The sequence below is a fragment of the Ipomoea nil genome, unplaced genomic scaffold (assembly GCF_001879475.1).
Source record: "Ipomoea nil cultivar Tokyo-kokei standard unplaced genomic scaffold, Asagao_1.1 scaffold3069, whole genome shotgun sequence".
NCBI classification, from domain to species: domain Eukaryota; kingdom Viridiplantae; phylum Streptophyta; class Magnoliopsida; order Solanales; family Convolvulaceae; genus Ipomoea; species Ipomoea nil.
The window spans coordinates 10223640-10243687 of NW_017619497.1; the positions used below are offsets into that span (position 1 = coordinate 10223640).

General features: G+C 37.6%; 3 protein-coding genes across 6 annotated transcripts; 2 read left to right on the forward strand and 1 right to left on the reverse strand.

Moving 5' to 3' along the window:
* Window positions 1–1909: 1909 nt before the first annotated feature.
* On the forward strand, window positions 1910–3641 carry LOC109165860 (putative pectinesterase 11). The gene is made up of 5 exons (XM_019314818.1): window positions 1910–2184; window positions 2271–2430; window positions 2570–2758; window positions 3009–3244; window positions 3328–3641. The coding sequence occupies exons 1-5, from the start codon at window positions 1922–1924 to the stop codon at window positions 3521–3523; spliced, it is 1044 nt and encodes a 347-aa protein (XP_019170363.1). The 5' UTR covers window positions 1910–1921; the 3' UTR covers window positions 3524–3641.
* A 198-nt stretch (window positions 3642–3839) lies between these two features.
* On the reverse strand, window positions 3840–6233 carry LOC109165861 (protein RER1B-like). 2 transcript variants are annotated; one of them, XM_019314820.1, is made up of 4 exons: window positions 6058–6233; window positions 4917–5286; window positions 4322–4502; window positions 3840–4179 (listed from the first exon to the last, which is right to left on the reverse strand). In XM_019314820.1, exons 2-4 carry the CDS (start codon window positions 5267–5269, stop codon window positions 4123–4125), a joined length of 591 nt encoding a protein of 196 aa, XP_019170365.1. In that variant the 5' UTR covers window positions 5270–5286; window positions 6058–6233; the 3' UTR covers window positions 3840–4122. The 2 variants fall into 2 exon arrangements, with proteins under 2 accessions (XP_019170365.1, XP_019170364.1); XM_019314819.1 differs by lacking the exon at window positions 6058–6233 and having other exon boundaries at window positions 4917–5314.
* Window positions 6234–10979: 4746 nt separating this feature from the next.
* On the forward strand, window positions 10980–14758 carry LOC109165645. 3 transcript variants are annotated; one of them, XR_002051578.1, is made up of 5 exons: window positions 10980–11238; window positions 11557–12959; window positions 13186–13211; window positions 13356–14237; window positions 14392–14758. XR_002051578.1 is itself a non-coding variant. In XM_019314494.1 (5 exons), the coding sequence occupies exons 2-5, from the start codon at window positions 11639–11641 to the stop codon at window positions 14112–14114; spliced, it is 1851 nt and encodes a 616-aa protein (XP_019170039.1). In that variant the 5' UTR covers window positions 10980–11238; window positions 11557–11638; the 3' UTR covers window positions 14115–14750. The 3 variants fall into 3 exon arrangements, 2 of the variants coding, with proteins under 2 accessions (XP_019170039.1, XP_019170038.1); XM_019314494.1 differs by having other exon boundaries at window positions 11557–12538; window positions 12794–12959; window positions 13356–14750; XM_019314493.1 differs by having other exon boundaries at window positions 13356–14750.
* The last annotated feature ends 5290 nt before the right edge of the window (window positions 14759–20048 follow it).

Here is a 20048-nt window from a genome sequence, read left to right on the forward strand (position 1 = left end):
ATATAGCATTATTTTGTATTATAACTTTGATATTTAATTAGAAAAATAGTGCACAAAAAAGATAATAGATAATGTAGTGAATATAATCAATTGATGAATTTGAATGTAAAAATTTTACATTTGAGAAAAATAAAGACAATATAACTAATGAAAATATTTCTTTTAATTAATTTATTGATAATTAATAAAAAAAAAATCACTGAATAAAGACATTGTAAGGATAATGTAGCGAATATAATCAATTAATAAATTTGAATATAAAGAATTTTTATATTGAAGAAAAATAAAGACAATATAACTAATAAAATTATTTCTCTTATTTAATTGATTGATAATGAATAATTTTTTTTAATAAAGGCATTGTGGACACATAATTCAAAATTAAAGAAATGCATATGTATTATTTTTTGTTGTAACTACTAAATTATTATTTATATAATTTAATAAGAGTAAAATAGAGTACTAATTATGCCAACTTTGATTGGGATGAGGTTCGAACCTAAGACCTTTTTTTTTTTTATTGAAATCAATGAGTAAGTTAACGGTGAACTAACGGCAATTCTTAAAATTTTAACGGAATTAGTAACGGTGTGTGGGTATTTTAGGAAATTTTAGTGTAAAATTTAAATCTGATCAATCTTTTAATTAATCTGAGCCATTCATTTGATTAAAATCTGTGACCGCCATTTTTTCTACCCATTATAGGCCTAACTCTCTTGGGCTCTTATTAGTATAGTAGATATTAGTATAGTAGATAGATAGTAGATATACGCCAACGGGTGTGTGGCTCTGATTGCAAGGTATGTGAAACAACTCTACGAGAGCATGAGATAGGCAATTGGTAAGACAGGTAGTTGTAGAAAGAGTCAACTACATAAGTGTTTGCATGGACATTAAACAATGTTTGTCGTATGCATATTGGTTGGAATATGCTCTTATCAGTCTTATGAAGTTATGAGTTCAACTTAAGTACCTAACACATATAATTATCCATTATTATGCAAAGACATTTTTCTAAAAATTAAATAAGGCATATACATGCATAAATAGGTAATATATAGGTTTAGAAACAACGAATGGTGCTCCGGCTTTAATGGAGAATGGTTAAACCACCTTCTTGACAAACCCAACTTAAGGTGGCTTGGAATACTCAGCCACGTACCCATGAATGAACTTTGACATACGTAGTATTACATCATTGATGAATCCAACTATAGCTCCACACAATCACCACTCAAAGATGTGCACGAGAAGTGCGAAAAACTCAGGGGATTAACAAAAATCAAACTCATAAAAAATTTAAGTACCGAATTCATGTTTCACTCACTCAATCACTCATTTCAGGTCGGACCATTAGTACAGATTGAGCTATCTGCGTTGAAGTAAAGGACAATTTGCGTTTGCATATACCGCAGACGCAGATTGGTTGGACAAAATTTTACAATTTTGAATATATGCTAATTTAATGTATTATTTCATGTATATATAATTTTTATCTAATAATAATATGCATGACTTGTAAAATATATTACATATAATATATTATATTCCAAGCCTGCCCCTGAATTGATAGATGTGGATAATTGTGTAAAATAAATTGCATGAGACTATGAGAGTGACTTTTACTTGTATAGTTATATGAAACTATGCAATGCCGGTTTGGTGAAGCTAACTGCAACTTAGACTTTTGGTGAAAAGAGGGTGAGCTGAAACCAAAACTCCGTTGACCTTAGCTTAGCCACACAACAAGGGTGGAATCGTCATTTAAATACCGGAAGCCATGTCATCCCAGTCCCATACTTCCATGCCCTTTACGTAGTACACTGTAGTTGGTGAACTCACAACACTACAACGTACGAATTGTTTAATGAAACCTTTATTCTCAGCATTTCGGTTGGGAGAGAATAGATCAGCAGCGCACATGGATGTTTCTTCCTTGGGAATCCATGTCCGTCGTCTTGTATCACTCTTATTAACTTGCACCGTCACCATCATCCTGGCTGCGGCGGCGGCGTCAACCGCCGCTTCCGACGGCGTTAAACTTAAGCAAACTTCCACCGCCGTTCTCATTATCGTGGACCAGTCCGGCCATGGAGACTACATTAAGATACAGGACGCCATTGATTCCGTTCCGTCCAAAAACTCTGAGCTCGTTTACATTTCCGTTAAGCCGGGGACCTACAGGTCTGATTATATTCCTCGTTAAAATTAAAACTTGGATTCCTAGTAAAAGATTCTGTGTGTTTTGACGGCGGAATTGGTTTTTGCAGAGAGAAAGTTGTAGTGCCTGTTGATAAGCCGTTCATTACGCTTAGTGGAGACGACGCTTCCAACACCGTTATAACGTGGAGTGACGGCGGAGACATTATTCATTCTCCAACACTCACAGTTTTTGCTTCGGATTTTGTTGGAAGATATTTAACAATTATGGTAATGCAAACATGGGCGGTTTCTGCTTTAACTCATCATATATAACTGTACATACATTTACTACTTTTTGTATTTCTTTTTTTGCAAACTGGTTTAAGACTAATATATCCAGTTTAATTTTGATCAACTCTTTCCGTAGAATACATTTGGGAGGAGTGGGAAAGGAGTGGCGTTGAGGGTTTCAGGAGATAGAAGTGCGTGGTATGGTTGCAGGATTAAATCTTATCAAGACACTCTTTTGGATGAAGCTGGTAAACATTATTATAGCAACTGTTATATTGAAGGCGGCGTTGATTTCATATTTGGTAACGCCGCTTCTCTCTTTGAGGTAAGCTATATAGCAGCTAGCCATCCAGGCCAGGGCTATATATGTATATATAAACAAAACCCTATCTATCATCAATCATGCACTTTTAATTGGAAAAAAACTTCACTTATCGGATGACGTAGAGATTCGAACCCATGATCAGTGTTCTTAAAAGCTATAAACCAAACAATACCAATCACTTTAATACCCACCTTACAAGTTTTTTTTTATGTATAACAAAGGTAATTAATTTTCTAGTCTGCTGGTGCAGGGATGCGAAATACACTCGATTGCAGTAGGGGGTGGAGCAATCACTGCTCAACGCAGAGAATCGGCTGAAGAAAACACTGGTTTTACTTTCCTGGGATGCAAGATCACAGGCACAGGAACCACTGTGCTTGGTAGACCGTGGGGACCTTATTCCAGGGTGGTTTGGGTCTCGTCCTACATGTCCAGTGCTATACAGCCTGAGGGTTGGAATGACTGGGACGACCCCAAACGCCAGAGGTGCCTATATGTATATACACCATACTTTTTTTATTTTGAATGGTTATTCTTTCATACTAAAATTACTCTATAATATTCACTAGGACGGTATACTATGGGGAATACAAATGTTACGGTCCAGGTGCTGATCGATCAAAAAGAGTAGAATGGTCGCGCAGCCTATCTAAGGCGGAGGCTAAACCGTTCATGACAAAGAAAATGATCGAAGGGCAAGAATGGCTTAGGCAAGCACCCACCAACTTCAAGAGGATGAGCTCTTGTAAAGACATGCCATGTTAAAGAGTGTTTGCGCAGCGTATATGTGCATATATATTGTACAAAATTGTAAAATATGAATGTATTTGCGTGCGCAACTGAATATTAATGGTATTAATATACAAGTGTTAGTAGTTAGAGCTATTAGCGAATTGATATTGAAGAATTAGAGTTGCACATACACCACAATTTTATGGACTTTTATCCCACATGATGAAAATAAGGACCAAAGTGCAGAACCAATGACCTTGTGGTCAAGTATATATTAACAGATACTACACTGTAACAAAGTCAGTAGTACTGAAGAAAAAAAAAAAAAACACCAATTCAAAGTGCAGTAGGCAACCCAGAGCACCAAAATCACATGGAATCTGAGACTACAAGGTATAAATGTATCAAACGTTGATCATACATATGCTGTCTAAAAATATAATCTTTGCCAACAATGCTGCAGTGGCAGAATCTAATAATGCATCAGTAATCGGACCATATTTTTGTAATACCATATTAAAATATATAGTAAGTACAAATCTAAGTGAAAAAAAAAATAATGCAGAGATTCCAGCCTTTTCTGTTTCCCTTCAACCTCTTTCCAACTACTCTAACCACAAACATGCACAAATTCAGTCGGCTCTCGGACTATTGCCACTACTTGCTGCTTCTCGCTTTCCCCTGTACTTCTGTTAGGTCAACAAAAGAAACCATTGTGACTTTTTCGAGTATTATAGAATCCAAAGTGAACATAGGCTGCCACAACTAACATTTAACATGCTATTTGTTCTACCATTTTCAGCGCAAAATGATACAATCTCTTGAGCTTACCTGCTTTCCGATGTTAAATGGGATGTATTTATACTTGAGCATGTGCGAAATTTGGCGCTTCATTGTGAGGACGAAGAGAACAATCCAGTAGATCAATAATATTGGCCAAAACACGGGAACATCAAACAAGGAGAAGAAAGTCATGAGAAATGCCACACAGAAAGCCTTTGTGATGGCATACCTGAACCACAAAAGTAAAAACTTTATAAAACCATAGAAGAATATTGGTAAATGGATTATGTCAATTAATCATGTTCCGCTGAGTCAGTAATCGAGTATCAACCTCACTGGCAGCTAGTTCAAAAGTGGCATGTAAAGCACCAAACCAGCTACTTTTAATTAATTTAAGAAAGCAAGGGAAAAGTTGTAGTAATATTCTGCATTTCTAATCAATGTCAAGAAAAGCTGTTCAGGTACATGAACTTGCTTCAGCAAAGATTTTTACAAGTCATTATCCACCTGCGTTCAATAGTGAAAGTGGCCCCAAGGCCCAAACTAGTGAAGTGGTGTTTATGGTCAGCGCCTCACAACCAAAACAAGTAGATCCAGCAAACCGGAATCAGAACCTTAACAGTTAAAAGTTAGGGAGAATTACCAGAACTTGAATTCTGGGAGCCGGCGAATAAAAGGTTTATATTCATCTGAACCTTTTGTAGGCAGCAGAGGACCATCTGAAGGGTCTAGTTCTGGGTCAACAAGAGGTGACAGAAAACCAATCAGCAAATTCAGTATGTAGATTCCCAAACCGTAGGTCACAATGTAGAACCCTTGGACATAAAAGACCCGCAAAGCATAAAGAGATGCAAAGCCAAAAGTTCCAATCCATCTATACAGAGCATGGGGTGTAGTTTTATCTAAATAAAACTGGAAAAGCTTTGAAAATTCATGCCTCCGCTGGTTCAGTGCTGCAGCCGTTAATGCAGCATCACCTCCAACACCCCCCTCCATAAAAATGTGCCACAATCCTACATATTCCATATAACAAAGTAATTAGCATAGAAGTTTCGTCAAGCGCCCCAACTACAAAAAAAGATTTAATAAAAGGACGTGACATTGTGACAACCAGGCATATAATCGTTGAGTGTGCTCCCACTCAATGCTATGGTAACCATGCATTTTAAACTCATACTCTTACATAAAAATAGACACACTCAATTAGTTGGGGAGACAAAAAAAAAAAACCCCAAATTAACTGTGTTAAACACAAAGAGGACCCTGCCTAACGGATAAGCTGCAAAAAGACACTCCATGTCTAATCCACAGTCAAAACAAACTACCCATATGCTAATAAACATAAACATGTGGTCCAATCATCTTTATTACAGCCTCCAAAATGCAGAGCATAATAGACAATCAGCTCATAATCTGTGATTTACAATCACTGTATGAATCACATAATTGATAAACCTCACCTGCCCAAATCTCCAAAACAGACAACTCCTAATGACAGAAAATGCTCCTAACCCAACTATCTTACACCCCATTCGTTCTCAGAATCATTATGTTGGAAAAAAAACCCTAGTTTAGAAAAGCAATGAGAACCAAAATACACAAAAATCAACACGATCCAAAATAAGATCTATAGTCACAAATCCAATCTCCATTCTATGTACTAGCACATTAGGGATTAACAACGAATATAAAATAAACGATCTGTAAACATAGGCAACAAAAAAAAAAATAATAATAAAGTTAAACAATAAATGGTTGGTACGATGACGAAGAAGAACACGCACCTTGGTTCTGAGAAGCGGAGAAAGAGAGGGTGTGATTGAAATGTATGGAGAATAGAGAGAAAGGAGAAGACGAGCGGATCTGTTCGGTAAGAGTCTCCAAAGCTAATGTTCAACTGTGTCTTCTTCTTTGGGAGAGCTGAGAAATTATTTTAAGGTAAAAAAAAGCTCAGGAAGTTAATTAAAAAACAATACTGCAACATTATGGATTTATGGGGTAAATATTATAAAATGTCACGTTTGAATCTTCCCAACATCATTTCAATTTAATTTGTCACGTATAATTTTTTAATGAGTAAATATCCAAAATGGTCCCTCGACTATAGCTAAATACACAAATTGGTTCTCGACTTTCAATTTCAACCAATTAAGTCTTTAACTTTGCAATTTTGACACGATTTGGTCCTCCATCTATTTGACCGTTTGTTGACTATGACTTTTGAGGATATATATGTAATTTCATGGTCCACCGTCGGTTTTTTAAGGTTCCGGTTGCATTTTCAGACCGCACTGTTACATTTGAATCCACCGCCGAAAGCAATCTACCAAATCCGGTCGCCTTTCTTCATCCTCCCTTCGGATTCAATGTAGTTGAGTTCGTACCAAAGCGAAGAAGTCGGCGTGTTTCCGAACCAGTGCAACATCATCCTGGAGGCTTCCACGTGCTCCGACGAGAACTGAAGGTTTTTCTGGAGATCGTCGATCACGGTGAACAAACGGTCAAATAGATGGAGGACCAAATCATGTCAACATTGTAAAGTTAAGGACTTAATTGGTTAAAATTAAAAGTCGATGACTAATTTGTGAATTTAGCTATAGTCGAGTGACCATTTTGGGTATTTTACTCTTTTTTAATGTAATTTATTTTTTAGAGTAAATACCCAAAATGTTCCCTCAACTATAGCTAAATTCACAAATTGGTCCTCGACTTTCAATTTTAACCAATTAAGTCCTTAACTTTGCAATTTTAACACAATTTGGTCCTTCGAACACTTCTGCATTAATGCCCGCGTCCGCGCCGTCATCGAAGATCTCCAGAAGAACTTGCAGCTCTCACCGGAGCACATAGAGGCCTCCAGGATGATGCTGCACCGGTTTGGAAACACATTGTCTTCTTCACTCTGGTACGAACTCAACTACATTGAATTCAAAGGGAGGATGAAGAAAGGCGACAGGATTTGACAGATTGCTTTCTTCAATGGATCCAAATGTAACAGTGCGGTCTGAAAATACAACCGAAACCTTAAAAAATTGACGATGAACCATGAAATTACATATATATCCTCAAAAATCACAGTCAACAAACGGTCAAATAGACAGAGGACCAAATCGTGTTAAAATTGCAAAGTTAAGGACTTAATTGGTTAAAATTGAAAGTCAAGGACCAATTTTTTAATTTAGCTATAGTCGAGGGACCATTTTGGGTATTTACTCTATTTTTTATGTGATTCACTGATTTGTTAACACATACATTTAAATAGTGATTTCAAATTGTTTAAATACTAATTAAAAAAATCATATTAAATAATGATTTCAACCGATTGTTCCTTATTTCCTAGACATTTTAGTCTTAGAATGACGTGGCTAAGTTTACTCATGATTTCTTATGGGGCACTCTATCATTCTCATTGGTATAGGAGCTCTAATATCTTCAAATTGTGTTCTTGACCGGTATAATTTTCTATTTATTGATTCAAGTGCTTTAGAATAAGTCAGTTAGTACATCTCATTTAGTAATGGTGTAATGATGTAATCTGTTGGATGTTTTTTCATATCAAATATTGCACATAAAAATAAAAATAAAAATATAGTGGGTCAACCCACTTTGTATATTTTTTTTAAAAAATATGTTATCATATTTAATGTCATTTAAACAAGTTTGTTGATGATAAAAAAATGATCCTATCACAATAATAATAGAACCAACATAGATGTTATAATAAAAAATAACTAAAAGTGAAATGACATCTATAAATTTAGATTATTTTTAGTAACGTCCCTCATATTTTTCACCTCCAATCTATCCTTCATGACATGACAACATTTAATTTGTAATTAAATATTATTTTTAATTAATAGTCAGTTATCAATTATTTTTTTTTGGGACAACCAATGATTACATTAAAAAGTAAAATAGTAAAGAAAAAATTTAGGAAGGAAATAAAACTTTTTTTTTTCACCCAATTTATCAGTGTATATACATGAATAGTCCGAGCATTAATTTTTTTACCCCCAAGGGAAAAAATATTTTACTCCTCTATATGGAAGATATTTTGTTTGGGTCGAGAAAACGACAAAGCTAAAGATTACAATATTTTGGCTGCTATTTGCCTATTCCTTTCGATGAGCGCGAATATAGAGGTATATTTTTCGAACGGGTTGTACATTCTTTATAGAACACAATAACATGGTCACCAGATTTGGTAAAAAAGATATTAAGTAAAACAATAAAAGAAATTATACTACTCCGTAACATTTAAAAATATCCTATTATAAAATAATAATAATACATGTTTGCTGGTTTACATGTTGGATAATTCTTAGAGCATATTTGATTGGATGAAAAAAGTTTTTTTTAAGTAAAATTTTCTTCCGTTTAGTTCATGAAAAAATTTTCTCACTTGAAAATGTTTTCCTTAATTTTGAGAAAAACAAATTTCAAAAAGAGGAGTGACATTTTGTTTTTCATGGAAGTTGGGAAGAAAGTATCACATGGTTAGATAATATTGCCCTTATTACTTTTATTATCATTATCATTTTGTAGGGTCATTTTAGTCTGTATGCTCATTATTTCTTATCATTCCAACCCCAACCAAACAACATAAATTATTCACAGTATTTTTTTTTCCACCAATCAAAGAATATAATAAACCTTCCTGATAATTGTTTTTCCTGTAGAATTTCAATTCCATTTCCCCTCAAATGTTTAATGCGAACCAAACGGGACCTTAGTATTTATGCTAAATAATTATTTATTTATTTGAATAAATACCAAAGACTTTGAGGTGGAGTGAGATTCTCACATTTCAACCACTATAAATAGTGGCTTCATTTCATTACAAAGATCACACTTGAAGACATTAAAGGCACATTGAAGCCCTGCAAAGTTCTCTCTTGACACTATCTTGACATTGACATTTTATGCTGAAGATCGACGAAGAATAAGCCCTTAGCTTCTTCGAGGATCACATCACTTGAATTCCAGAGGCACTTCAGTGAAGAATTAGGGGACTATACATATATTTTGTACTCGTATTTAGACTATAATTGTTATAACCCAATTTTGTTACATATATACAATTTTCCTTTCCTTTTTTCTTCTTCTTCTTTGTGTGTGTGTGTTTCCGCTTACATATAAGATTGTGAAATTTTCAAAATAATAATGTGTTACTATTTTATTGGAGTTTAAGATATATCTTAACAAAATATACGCTTATTATATTGTTGGTAATTTGGTTATGTTAATATGAATTAATACAAAATAATTTAGAAAAATAAATAAGGAAATATTAAAAAAGTATTATGCAAGGTGAATATCTATCGAGCTTATCACTTCTAAAAGTTGATACAATGTGTCTTGGATATAAACTATAAAGTACATTAAGTGTTCATCTTTTCTCATTCTTACACTTCTTACGTTATTTATACAAAATAAGTAATTGACACAACTATTCGACCATGTCCAACAATAGACTTTGAACCGCCTAGGGCCAACAATGCCCTTTAACAAGTGCGGTGGTTCGAGATGAGTTGAGTTCGTGAGGAACCTATGATCATGCCAAATATAAAGTACTTACGTGTCAATTTTTTTTCTCTTTTTTACTTTTCTTATGTTATTTATGCAAAGTAATGAATACAACTATTTAATTTGATCATGAATATTGCCCAATAATTGACTTTGAGCCTTATATAGCCAACAATGCCCTTAAACAAGTGCATTTAGCCTCTTTTTTTTGGTTGTTGTTGAAAAGACTTGAGTTGGTGATGTTTTCAAAGACAAGTTAAGCTAATAGTGGCATGATCTTACAAAAGTAATTGAGTCAATCACATCTGATGTAGTAAATGCGGAGATTTCTACAAAATGTAAGGTACGAAAGTCGGATCATATGATGATCCTGTTTTAGTCAGCTTGTTAGTTCCCGAACTAAAGGTCAGTATATGGAGAATGCCTAAAAGTCTTCCACCCTCGCATTTAATGCAGTATTTATAAGAGGCGTAAGGGGACATTTGTCGGTCCCTCGGCATGCGTGGCACGTGAATCGCATGCACATGGCAAGGTCGGGGCCCTAGCTGATCTGTCCAGTATCCATATATAGATTCCTGATTCCACCGGATCTGCTGTTATGGAATTGAATTTGGCTAAGACTACTAGGCTTAAAGGCTCTAAGTACCACATGTCGGGTGCTCGGTCCCAACCTAATATGGTCGGAACAGAACAATTGATACTGATCTTCGCTTGATCAGCGAAATTACACCCGGTCTGAGATTTAAGTTGAGTAGGTGCGCTGTAAAATCGATGATGGTCAGATCCGACTCTACTTAATAAATGGACCCAATACAGATCATATATACGCTACAAATATGGTCAGATTAATCCCTATCAAGATCTTTTAAAATGAATCAAATTGATGAAGGAGTTGAATCTACGAGTTATTCTAAGATAAGTTTGATTGATCTAAACATAAGCAAGTCATGTCAAATTAGTATAGACAAGTGACAACATAAGTATTGATTAATTATTGTCTAATTATTCCACGTTGTTCAACACTGTCAGGTTAAGGTGCGAAACACAGGCTATTTGCCTGGGACTTCGGACGCCACCAACAGAGTAAAAAAAATTAATTAACTAATTATTTTAAAGCAAATGGAAAAAGAGAGTTCACGTGGGACCGGATATAAGTATCCTCCGCCACATGTTTATCTTCCAACACGTAAGAAAAAAAACTGCAACCCATTTTCATTTCTGGGTCGTCTCTAACCTTTTTCCCTCCCCCATCTCTCTCTCTCTTCCACTCCTTACTCCTCACCGCCGCAGAATCCATCAGAAAATTCCGATCTGCATGTACGGCGCGGCGGAGATGAACCCTAGGCCTTAGATGTGGGCTTCTACCGGCTCGCTCAGCCTCGCCTCTTGCTTCTTTTTCGTCTTTCTCGTTCCCATCAACTTTTCATTGAGGATCAGAGGTACTGTCTAACGTTCACTTCCAGTCAACACCACCTGCTCCCTTTCTCTCTCTCAGTGTGCATAATATGTGTATCGGTACTGTTTTCCTGCAATTTTCGGTTGGTTATTCACTAGAATTCGATCGTATTATAGGTTGTGAATTTTAGATTTTAGTAATCATTTAATTTTGGAGTATTAAGTGTAAGCTTTGTTAGATAAGGCCATAAGTGAGTTCAAATGGGGATTTATTTTTGATTTTTTTTAATAATCTGTTATAATAAAAACCTGGAATCAATCCAGCCACTGCATATTTCATAATTGCTGACACTTTTTTCCAGGTCAAAGGAATGAAGTTTTCATGAACATCTGAAGGGAAAAGAGTAGTTGTAAGTGGGAAACAACCTCAAATTCCATTACATCATGTCGGAGAGCATAGCACAATCATACCAAGAGTGTGATGAGAGAACAGGGCAGTCTATGTATTCATTTCAATCTGTTTGGATAGCACGATGGACTGGAACTGGTCAAAATGAAAAAGCACAACAAGCCCTTAGTTCTCCCAATCCCCTTGAGAGCAAGAAAATTAATGATGGAACTAGACTGAATGAAGATGCGGTTGGAGTGGGGAATGTGTCTAATAGTACTGAGAGTTTGAGAACAAGTTCAGGGAACATAAGAATTGAAAGCTCAGCTCATCACTCCCCTGCTATGTCCACCCACTCTAGAAATGCTTTATCTTCAAAAGATGGTCAAGAAACTCGTGGGTTTCTTACATTAAAGCCTCATCATGATGCAAAGGTTGCTTCTGGTATGGCTATGGGTGCCATGAATGAGAGCTGTCTGGGCTCAGGCTCGATGCTACCTGTGGTTCCTGCTGCAACTGCTATTTCATCCGGGAAGTATTATTCTGAGCCTGAAGCTGCACTCCAGAATCCTGCCAAAACTCATTTGTTTTTCAGAAATAACGACACTGCTGCACCAGTGCCTTCTCTGGATAATTGCAGGGAATCAGCTTCTCATATTTTGCCGTATAGATTTGATTATGGAAAATTTAAAGAGGATACCAGCCAGCCAGTGATGCCATTGCTAATGGGTAGATCTTCTAAAAGTCAAGTACCAAGTAGTGGGCTTAGAATGCTTGAAGGTGAACGTAACTATAACAGCCACTCGGAACCAGGAAATTCCATGAATGTGTCCTCCTCATGCAACAGTCATCCACCAGAATTCCGTGGAGACTGGTTCCACAAGTTGCAGAGTGGTTCTCGTTCAGTGGTGTTCCGAAACAACTGCACTCCTTTTGAGACAATTGAACCAAAGAAGGTACTTGATGATATTTGCATGCCACAAGAGCTGCCGCGCTCTTTGCATGATGTGAAGACAATGAGAATATGCACTACTGTGGATTCTGTTGTGGGATTAACAGGAGATTATCCTAGATTTTCTAAGACAGCACACAGTTTGTTAATCATGAAAAAAGCTGATGTGAACATTTCCAAACAGAATCAAACTGTTGGTACTTCAAGAACATCTAATGAATTCAATAATTTCAACAACTTGTCTCCTTTTTTGGGTCAGAATCAGCAAGGTGTGAAGCTTCAACTTCTAGATAGCTCCACAGCTAGTGAGCATGAAGAAGATACTGGAAATACTGAGCCTTCTGAAGTTGAAGCAAAGAACGAATCATCAGCTGAAACTGATACTATGGATATGGATGTCTTTCCAGGAAAGGCCCATCTTTTAGGTACATATATCTCTGTGTTTGATCTTCTGTTCTTTACTAAAGCATACCATCTTATGTGTTGAATTTCTTTTCCATTGTGACTTTATCGGGTGCATTTAAAATTGCTGATGCACTATAGTCTATAAATATCTAGAGCAGTTTGAACTCTAGGTATCTATAATGCTGAACTAAAGTCTTCTATTTTAGTAATCTGTTTAATGAATTTCTCTCATTTTGACTATTGCAGATTCTAATTCTTCCCCATTAAAGAAGGTATGTTACCTTGCCCTGCCTTTTTACTGATTTAGTAACTGCTCTGTGTTCCATAATATACCCTCCTCGCTAAACAACTGTTTTTTTTGGATCAAAGAGTTCTTAACAAGAGCTAGCAAAGTCTATTGTGTCCTTTTCTTGCAGGCACCTGAAAGAGACCAATATTTACCCCAACTTACAATTGGTTCCCCCATGGCACTTGTTGAATCTGAAGGCACAAAGAACAGGCTACCTGATATGAACTTACAGTTTCCTGCTGTACCAGCTGAAGTAACTCCGACAGAACAATTGGAGCAGAGTTCAAAAACTCAAAGTTTGGATATGGAATCACTCCTGGCTCAAGCTGATCAGCCAAGTACTTCAAAACCTGATCTGTCTCCACTCAATCTTCTTCTAGGACCAGAGCCAAGTAGCAGATGGGTGAAGCGTTTGAAACTGAGTAATCATGATGCTGGGCTTGCTCTTGGTACAATGAGTTCAAACTCGAAAGAAGATTCATCTTATGAGAAGTACAGGTTCCGTGGCAAAACTACCCAAGGTGGCATAACTAGCTCTGGACCAATGACTAGTAAAAATCAAGGTAAGGACTTGATAGCTCAGGATAATTGTGCAGGCATAACTGGGAATCCTGAGTCCTATTCTGCAGACAGAGAGCTATTAACGTCACACTCCTGGATTCAGAGGTTGCTTCGAAATAGAGCTATCACCATGCCGAAGAAGCCTGAAGTTGTGGTTTGTGAGCCACAGAGCTCAAAATTGGTGGTACCTCCTGAGCAACTCGAGAAAAAACAGTTTCCCAGCATAGCTGCCATGGCATTAATGGGAAAGGCCATGAAGGGCTTCCAGCCATGTGAGTTCCAGAGGAAGGGTCCTTTTGTTGTTTGGAATACTAATGGCTCCTGAAAACACTTCCTATATGGTAATTCACGCTGGTAGCGTTCTGCCACACGCTGACCATGAGCGATGGTCCATAGCTGAATAACGCTGACCTGGGCCCATTTAGCGCTTGTATAATCAAGCAATCAGGTGAGCAATGGAGTTTGTATGACCTAATAGTTGCTCTTAGCAAGTATTTATTTAAATCTTGGTTTTGGTTTCTTGTAATATGCTTGAATATGGTCATTGACTTTGTATTTGAGAAGCTTGATGAAAGTGCCAGCAAAACTTGTTTGTTGAACAGGGGCGCTACTTGTCTGGCTGCTCACTGTACGAGAGCAATCGATTTTTACAGTAATGAGTGAGTTAATGGATGTTATGCATGAGTGAGACGACGATGGATACTAGTGTCTCGAGATCCAAATGAACTCTGCACTTTCAAGTGAACAGCCTCAGTTCTTGCTGGACTTTCATACACACATTCTTCTCTCTTCAGCCTTGTTAGGGGGAAGATGGAGTTGCAGAGGCATCCAACCATGAAAACACTTATCAATTCAGTGGACTCATATTCTTATTTGCATCACACTCCTTTTTTTCTTTTTCCTTAATAATGCACTATGGATGTGACTTCAAATAGTAATCTTTCATTATAGGATTTACGTTAGTTTTCATCACATGTATTTATATGCCACTCTGCTTTTCCTTAAAACTGCAAATAGTTACAGGACATCGAGTAATACTACACATATTTCTAAAGTATACTATTCTTCGTTTTTTACGTATTCATTTAGGAAAAAATAAGTAACCCATAATTTTTATTAATCTCTTTCTTTTTTTACGAGAATTTTATTTCATGAGAGTGTTTACAATTTTCCATATTGCATGGTATCTTTTTAAAGCATTATCTTCTCTCTATCGATGTGTATGGTCAATTGGTCGGTACTATTGTCTGGAAATGATTAATATTGATGGAATTAATTAAACCGGGGTCCGACTTAATTAACCCGAATAAATGTAACAAGTATATAATCGAACGATAATAAGGGTACGAATATAGTCACGGGGACTGATATTGTATTAATTGTGTATAAAGTGCTATTACAGAGGTGTAATGCTATCACAAGTAGTAGTTTAGGACAAAAGGTAGAACATGATCTTAACAAGACAATTACTAGGCTATTTATGTAAAGGAAATTCCAACCAACCATTGCTAAATCCGTGGAGGGCCACGGGACTAAATCCAAGCCCATGTGGTGGGTCGTGAGACTAAGTCAAGGCCCACCATTCTGGGCCCGGTGGTAAGCTCCAGGCTTGAGACTCTTCTTGGGCTGCTCGGGTTATACATTTCCAGACCCGGGTCTCTATTATTATTGGGCCATTTCCAATATATCCATCATCAGTCCCCCCACTCTCTAAGTTGCGAGAAGTCGACAACGAGAGAGAGTAAATGTGTGGCCCAATTGAAACCGCTCGAGGCTCCAGGCTTGGATGAATGCTTCAGGGTCAACTTGAAAAATATTTCGCTTATTCCAACACCTTCTAGGCTTTTGGCTTTGTGATCCGAGTCTTCGTCGCTCGATAGCGGGTTGTCCGGACGACGCAGGGTCGCTTATTTGATTTTTGCTCGCATAATTTTGTTTTGTGTTTTTTTTTTTACGTAGTATGTAGTTATTTGGCCAAGGGTACTCTTGGTCAAAAAACTCTTCCGTTGGGGTTAGTACGCGAGGTCGGACCTCGTGCCCCCTTAGGGTGATAGCTCTTCGACCCAAGTCATTTGACACCGGACCGTTAGGCTCTTCCGTCGGGGTTGGTACGCGAGGTCGGACCTCGTGCCCCCTTAGGGTGATAGCTCTTCGACCCAAGTCATTTGACACCAGGTCGTTAGGCTCTTCCGTCGGGGTTGGTAAGCGAGGTCGGACCTCGTGCCCCCTTAGGGTGATAGCCCTTCGACCCGAGTCATTTGACACCGGGCCGTTAGACTCTTCCGTCGGGGTTGGTACGCGAGGTGATGGTGCTGGAATGTGACCGCTGTTACTACCCCAATCGCAACTGCTCGGTTCTGATCGTGAATGAGTGCGGCGGGACTGTGAAGCGGTCCAAGTGCCCCTGCTGCAACCTGCGGCTTTGCTTCCATTGCAAGCTTCCTTGGCACGCCGACTTTCGCTGCGAGGAAGACTGGGAATTGATTTTGGAAGCTATCCATCAATTCATGGTTTTCCACTTGTGTACACTATTATTATTATTATTATTATTATTATTATTATTATTATTATTATTATTATTATTATTATTATTATTATTATTATTATTATTATTATTATTATTATTATTATTATTATTATTATTATTATTTCATAATATGTCTATTTTTACTTGTGCGTTGCACGGAAAAGATTTGTTATAATGTTAAAATTATAACAACGAATATTATATAATGCAATTGATAAAATGGGTTGTATCGATTATGTTTTTTTTTTTAATGTTATCCTTGCTTGAATTCGAGCAAATAATTGCTCAATTATCCGTGCGATGTGCGTGCAGTGTGCGTGCGATGTGCGTGCGATATGCGAATAATTTCTTTTGTTATATATTTAGATAATAAAATTACGGTATTAGTTTTATAGATTTTAATTTTGGTAGGGCCTTATTTATTTATCCGAACAGGGCCACAAAAATCTAAAAACCGTTCAAAAATCAATTCCCAGTCTTCCTCGCAGCGAAAGCCGGCGTGCCAAGGAAGCTTGCAATGGAAGCAAAGCCGCAGGTTGCAGCTGGGGTACATGGACCGCTTCACAGTCCCACCGCACTCATTCACAATCAGAACCGAGCAGTTGCGATTGGGGCAGTAACAACGGTCACATTCCGCCGCCTCGCATAGCACGTCACACCACTTCACACACAGCTTGGGGGGCAGTAGGGTCCGCCACGCAACCAGGTCGAGAAACTTGGCGCAATCCAGAGCCAGGCATTTGATTTTGGCGGCGTTGTATTCAAGCTTCACGGCAATGTACTTGACGATACAGTCGGAGCAGAATGGGTGAGAGAAGATGTCCCTGTTCTTGAATTTTCTGAGCGTGAGCATGGGATTGATGCAGAGTTCGCAGGGTGAATGGCTCGTTTTGAGCTCGGTCTTTCGGGTCAAGCCTTGCTGGTGGGGTTTCTTGCGGTTGCTCAGACCCGCGAGAAAGAGTAAGAGTTCGAGTGTTTCCCATGATCATGATCAAGATTTTCGAGGTTTCTCAATCAGTCTCATAATAATAGGACTTTTTTTTTTCCCATTATTATAGGTTGCGTGTAGGGCTGAAATTTCATTAATTGGTACCTAGTAATAGTAACAGGAAACTGATTTCCATTATAATAGTTTCACTATAGGAGAAGTTTCTTTAATTGATATCTTTTTTTTGGAAAGTTAATTGATATCTAGTAATAGGAAATGCTAAAGCGTCATCCCGCACTATGAACTATTCTTGATTATTTATGCCCGGCTCTGGATTGCGCCGAGTTTCTCGACCCGGTTGCGTGTCGGACCCTACTGCCCCCCAAGCTGTTTGTGAAGTGGTGTGACGTGCTATGCGTGGCGGTGGTGCTGGAATGTGACCGTTGTTACTGCCCCAATCGCAACTGCTCGGTTCTGATCGTGAATGAGTGCGGCGGGACTGTGAAGCGGTCCAAGTGCCCCTGCTGCAACCTGCGGCTTTGCTTCCATTGCAAGCTTCCTTGGCACGCCGGCTTTCGCTGCGAGGAAGACTGGGAATTGATTTTGGAAGCTATCCATCAATTCCGGGTTTTCCACTTGTGCACACTATTATTATTATTATTATTATTTTATAATATGTCTATTTTTACCTGTGCGTTGCACGGAAAATATTTGTTATAATGTTAAAATTATAACAACGAATATTATATAATACAATTGATGAAATGGGTTGTATCGATTATGTTTTTTTTTTTTTTAATGTTATCCTTGCTTGAATTCGAGCAAATAATTGCTCAATTATCCGTGCGATGTGCGTGCAGTGTGTGTGCGATGTGCGTGCGATATGCGAATAATTTTTTTTTTTGTTATATATTTAGATAATAAAATTACGGTATTAGTTTTATAGATTTTAATTTTGGTAGGGCCTTATTTATTTATTCGAACAGGGCCACAAAAATCTAAAAATCGTTCAAAAATCAATTCCCAGTCTTTCTCGCAGCGAAAGTCGGCGTGCCAAGGAAGCTTGCAATGGAAGCAAAGCCGCAGGTTGCAGCTGGGGCACTTGGACCGCTTCACAGTCCCGCCGCACTCATTCACGATCAGAACCGAGCAGTTGGGATTGGGGCAGTAACAACGGTCACATTCCGCCGCCTCGCATAGCACGTCACACCACTTCACAAACAACTTGGGGGGCAGTAGGGTCCGGCACACAACCTGGTCTAGAAACTTGGCGCAATCCAGAGCCGGGCATTTGATTTTGGCGGCGTTGTATTCAAGCTTCACGGCAATGTACTTGACGATACAGTCGGAGCAGAATGGGTGAGAGAAGATGTCCCTCTTCTTGAATTTTCTGAGCGTGAGCATGAGCTTGATGCAAAGTTCGCAGGTGAATGGCTCGTTTTGAGCTCGGTCTTCCAGGTCAAGCCTTGCTGGTGGGGTTTCTTGCGGTTGCTCAGACCCGCGAGAAAGAGTAAGAGTTCGAGTGTTTCCCATGATCATGATCAAGATTTTCGAGGTTTCTCAATCAGTCTCATAATAATAGGACTTTTTTTTTCCCATTATTATAGGTTGCGTGTAGGGCTGAAATTTCATTAATTGGTACCTAGTAATAGTAACAGGAAACTGATTTCCATTATAATAGTTTCACTGTAGGAGAAGTTTCTTTAATTGATATCTTTTTTTTGGAAAGTTAATTGATATCTAGTAATAGGAAAGGTTAAAGTGTCATCCTGCACTATGAACTATTCTTGATTATTTATGTCGCACCATGATCTTTAATAAGTGATATTTAGAGCCATAAACTATATAAAAAAAATCGTCTAGAACTTTTTACAGATTTCCTACAGATTACCGGTAATAATATTGATGACATATCATTTTTTATTAGTTTTTTGTTTTTTAAATATTTTTCTTCTTTCGCCTTCGTATTATTATTTTTTTTTCGTATTTTTCCTTTTTCTTAGACATATAGGCTTGCTCTGCGTTTTTCGCTTCTCGTTTCCTAAACATATAGGCCTGCTCTGCAGAGTCTGGTATCGGAAAAACAAGAAGCGAACAACACAGAGCAGGCCAATACATTTAGGAAAAAAGAAAAATACGAAAAAAATTATAATACCAAGGCGAAAGAAGAAAAATATAAAAAAAAAACTAATAAAAAAAGTTCATGTCAGCAATATTATTACCGGTAACCTGTAAAAAGTTATGACGAAAAAAAAATTATGGTTTATGGCTCTAAATATCACTTATTAAAGATCATGGTGCGGCATGAATAATCAGGAATGGTTCATGGTGCGGGATGACACTTTAGCCAATAGAAAATTTATTTTGAGTGTTCGTAGAAAATTTGTTAAACCACAATGGTTCATGGTGCTGACCGGGAGGGGTCGGCCATGGAGAGGTCGTCCATAAGAGGGGCCGACCTGGAATCGGTCAAGGAGACACGATCAACGCGGATCCAACCGTCCCCACCTTAGGGGGTGGCGGTTAGGGGTGGGGTTGTATAATAAAACCCCCACCTGGTTAATAGGAAATTGATTTCTATTATAATAGTTTGAGTGTAGGCAGAAATTTCTTTAATTGATATCTAGTAATAGAAAATTTATTTACATTGTTAATTTCATGGTTTCAGTGGTACAATCTGTTATCATTATTAATCGTATTAATAATTAGACCGCTGAAACCATCGAATTAACAATGTAAATAAATTTCTTATTACTAGATATCAATTAAAGAAATTTCTGCCTACACTCAAGCATAGACTTTTG